Source organism: Charadrius vociferus, unplaced genomic scaffold, assembly GCF_000708025.1.
Source record: "Charadrius vociferus isolate BGI_N301 unplaced genomic scaffold, ASM70802v2 scaffold455, whole genome shotgun sequence".
NCBI lineage: Eukaryota > Metazoa > Chordata > Aves > Charadriiformes > Charadriidae > Charadrius > Charadrius vociferus.
The window spans coordinates 5,021,987-5,026,211 of record NW_009648550.1 but is presented as its reverse complement, the minus strand read 5'-3'; the positions used below and the strand labels follow the sequence as shown (position 1 = coordinate 5,026,211).

Below are 4,225 nucleotides of genomic sequence, written 5' to 3'. Positions count from 1 at the left end.
GGCTTTCAAACACAAAACCCTGGAAAAGAAGACCAGCTAATCTGCAAAACAGCAAAACCATCAGCTGAGGTTAGACAGGAGGTTGTGTATGACAACAGCTTGCTGTATGTAGGGCAAAAATTGAAGAATAATTTCACTACAACACTCCACAGAAGCGAGCTCTCATCTGAGGTGAGGAAGTATGCAAAGCTTTTCCAACTGTTAAAGACAAGGGCCCGTACAAATAAGATAAATATTCCTCTTAGCATACATAATCACAAAAAAAAAGGATGACATTTTAGTTTTTATTATTTTATATTTGGCCAGGACTTTTAAAGGAAGGACTTTTAAAGGAAACATCAAACATTCACTTTTCTGTAGGTCTAGAAAGGATTCAGTCTTCCCCCACCCCCGCCTCCCGTAGGATTTCTATTGGCCCTTCTTATATTCACACTGCAAATTAGTTGGGAATAGCAGTATTTATACTAGATCAGCAACGTCTGGTTCTTATCCAAATGTTCCACCTAAAGAGGATGCCAGTTCTCATGGATTGGACAGCCCACCCTGCAGCATTCCTGAGAATTGTACAATATAATAATCTTGAAAGTCAGCAGAGTGGATTATCCACTTTTTTCTGGACTTGAACTTGTGACCTTAACAGTAGCACAGCAGAAAGCAAATGTGCTATGCACTTTGCCATAGTAACCTTCCATGTATTCTTTTCAACTTAAATACACACAATTGAAACAGCTACAATTTTGGAAAATTATGTACAAACCCTATATTTTTTTCTTTTTGATTACACATAAATACAAATTAGCTATTCTTCTAAAAAGTGGTTATAATAGTAAATAAATACAAAATAAGAATCTGACCATTATACTTCATGTGCTGGGGTTAAACCCATATAAAATGTACAACTAAAATACATTTAAAATCTTTAAAGGAATATTTCTCTGATTAAAATATTTGTTTTCCCAACTTTTTCGTAGACATAAATATATTTTCAAAATAGTTGTGTTTTTTTTTTCTTTCCATTTCATTACATAAATAAAGTCTTCATTGGGAAATATTAAAGTGTCAGCTTTTTTTTTTTTGTATTTGTCTAATATATTTGCTGCGTTAGCGGCACCCACAACCCTCCACAACCATGTCTTGATAGTTCTTTAATACAACTTTTTCATTCTCATCAAGGTAGAGCATGGAAATAGCACTCAGTTCTGTCGGCACACAGCAAGCCTTGGGGATTTTGGAATTCACTGAATTGACCAAAGTCTGAACAATGGCATGGTTTGTTGAGTTTAGATGATCTGCCAGTGGAAAAGGACATTCCCCATGGCAGTAAAAGGCACTATACCCCGGTGGGGCAACAATCCAGTCATTCCACCCCACATCATTGAAGTCCACATATAACGGATGCCTTTTGCAACTGTATTTGTGGCGTTTACGCTGTTTGTGTTTCGCTTGACGCTTTTCTCTTTTATGAAGCGGGTGTCCCTTGCCATCATGCCCAAACGTTACTAATAATGGCCTGAGCTGAGACCAGCTATCTTCATCCTGATGTAAAGACCTGCTAATCCTAACGTGCCTCTTGGAGGCACTGTTCTCTTTGTCCAAGTGAACCACCTCTACCACAAACCCATGATTAGGTTGTCCATGTGCAATCCACCTCAAAACAGCTGGCGTTACATCAAAACTTTCCCATTTACTTGCATTATGATGCACCAACCTGGTGTCCAAAAGTCTTGTGACAGGGTCCTTAGAGGTGGCTGTGGCTGGCTTTATAATTTCATAAATATTAATACGGTGATGGTAGCTGCTGTTGTTCTCAAAGGCTCCGTGTACCTGTTTCCGAAAAATCTGGAGTTCAGCTGAGGTGATAGACTCCTCATTAGGGATGGAAGTTAAATTAAAGAAGAAACGCCGTGCTGTTTTCCCACTTGTTTCTGGCAGTTCTTCCAAAACTTCTAATTTGATTAAACAGGGAAAATAAATAAAATAAAAAAAAAAAAAAGAGAGAGAAAGAAAAAAAATCAGGAACTGAGACAAGAAACCAAACCCCTGAGATAGTCTGCTGTTGGCAACTTTCAAATGACAGCTAATGCATGTGACATACAAGATCTGAAAGACTTTCAGGCAGAAAATACCAACTCCCTTGTCTCGCTGTTTATTTATGCAATCACGTATAGCATGAAGTTAAGAATGCTTCATTCATTGTTACGCATTTTGATTGAATACTGGTGCCCTTTGCATTCCAGGTGGTTATAATAAGTGGCAAGAAACACACAGCATTACTTTGGAATTCAAGGACATTAGTAAGAAAACTCAAGCACTAAAGTTAGCGGGGGTCTGATGAGAATCATTAGAACTGATTGAGGATGTAGGGTAACTATTACATTTCTGCTTTTTTCAAGAACGCGGCTCTAACATCAATCCCTTAAACTCCATTCTGAAAAATATTACTCTGCAATTTAGGTGACTTACAAATTTTAACATATGGATTTTTGTAACATCTGCAATGGCACTTAAGGAAGCATGCCCTAGTATTTACTCAAAAGGGCCACGAAGAATGGCAGGAAGGTTCAGCTGCTAAAAAGGGGTGGATGGTAAAGGGATAATGAAACAAAGTCGCTTCTGAACAACAGATTTTCAAAACCACAAAAAAAAAAAAAAAATTAAAAAGTCACTAAACCCCAGGCCATTCTCACTTTTGAGTCAACAAATAACTGAATGGAGCTTCAGAGGGAGTAAAATATATCTAGGGTTGCTAAGAAGTACGTTGTTGCTACAGACATTGAAGAAATTAAAAGTGTTTGCCAAAAGAACTCTGTCCCAAATCATTGCTTTTAATTTTGGTACTAAGCATCCTGGAGAAACATTCACTTTCTAAGGGGAAGCCATAAGCGCTGTTAGCAGTTCTTAGTCATGTAACCATTCCCTGTTGAATCCAGTAGGACTTTTTGCATAAGGTAAGGCTCAGCTTTATGTTATTTCAGGACCAGACCAATATTCGTAAATATGCAGATGTTTTGCATGGTCACCAGGCAAACTTCTGCTTTCAAGAACCCAGTAAGACAGAGTAAGAACTTGGTGAAAAATATGGAGTCACACTGATTTTCTTCTAAATTTTGTGAAAATTGTAGATTAGCTTTTGTATCAAAAATAGTCTTTGCTTTAACAGTATGACTACTTCAAACTGCAGATTTTTACATTTGCCTAAAAATTATAAACTTTGCCCTTTCAGCTCCTCTTTTGCTCTGCCCCTTGCCTACCACGCTCAAGTTTAACGTGAATGACCCATGCACTGGCTTTTCCCTATTCGCTGCTTACTTTCCACATAGGGAAACGCAGACACTGAGAGGTTACTTTTCATCATTGATCTCCTTTCTCACAATACGCTTTCCACTAAGCAGCACATCCACTTCTGCAAGGCCACCTCCTTTATCCATCAGGAACTTTAAATACTAATGAATGTCTTTTCTCAACACGGTTTCACATTAAAAGCGTGGGAAAAGTGCATTTTCATTACTTTTACAGCAGGGCCACTGCATACCAGCACCAGGGACTAGCAGCCAGGAATGATTACAACCTGGGGAAACATTTCCCAAACCGCACGCGAGCGACACGTGCGCCACCAGCTCCACAGGCCTACCCTTGCCATGGCTAACGCTGCAGCAACTAAGTTGGCTACATAAGCCGGGAAACGCACCCGGTCGCAAAGTGAGGGCCTGTCCAACTGCCTCAGTGGGCTGCAGGTGAGGAGAGCTGGAGGTGCTGCTGGACGCCTCGCTCTGCGTTTGGCCAGGTTACCTGCAGGTGAGAGGCGAAACCTGGCCACAGGGCTTTTAGCAGCCCGGGCGCTGGTGGCTGGGGAGGCATTGCATGGGTCCGGGCTAAACGGCTCGGCTCCTCGACGGCCGGGTGAGGGAGAGCTTGAGGAGAGACCGCAATTGATTGATTCATTGATCTCTCACGGGGATTAGATAAGGATTAGAAACCTCCGCAGCGGCCCTGGCTCAGCCGCGCATTAGGGAGACTTTCCTGCTCTTTAGCCTCGCAAAAGAAAAGCTATCTGTGGGAACGCTTCATGCGGGGCTGGTCTGTTTTACCAGAAGGAGTAAATATAACAGGAGCCTCTCCTCGGACGGAGGGGGGAGAAGGAGGAGGAGAGGAGAAGCTGGCAGAGCGAGGCGCCACAGCAGAAACCTCGGAGCCCTCAGCCGGGGCTCTGGCAGCACACCCGGCT

General features: G+C 41.6%; 1 protein-coding gene across 1 annotated transcript in view; it reads right to left on the bottom strand.

Annotated features, from left to right (window-relative positions):
• Positions 1-574: 574 nt before the first annotated feature.
• Positions 575-4,225, bottom strand: part of BMP2 (bone morphogenetic protein 2) — a 6,183-nt gene continuing 2,532 nt past the window's right edge. The window contains exon 4 of the mRNA XM_009886080.1: positions 575-1,946. Coding sequence (XP_009884382.1) covers positions 1,102-1,946 — 845 coding nt within the window. The 3' untranslated portion in view covers positions 575-1,101. The remainder of the gene's footprint in view (positions 1,947-4,225) is intronic.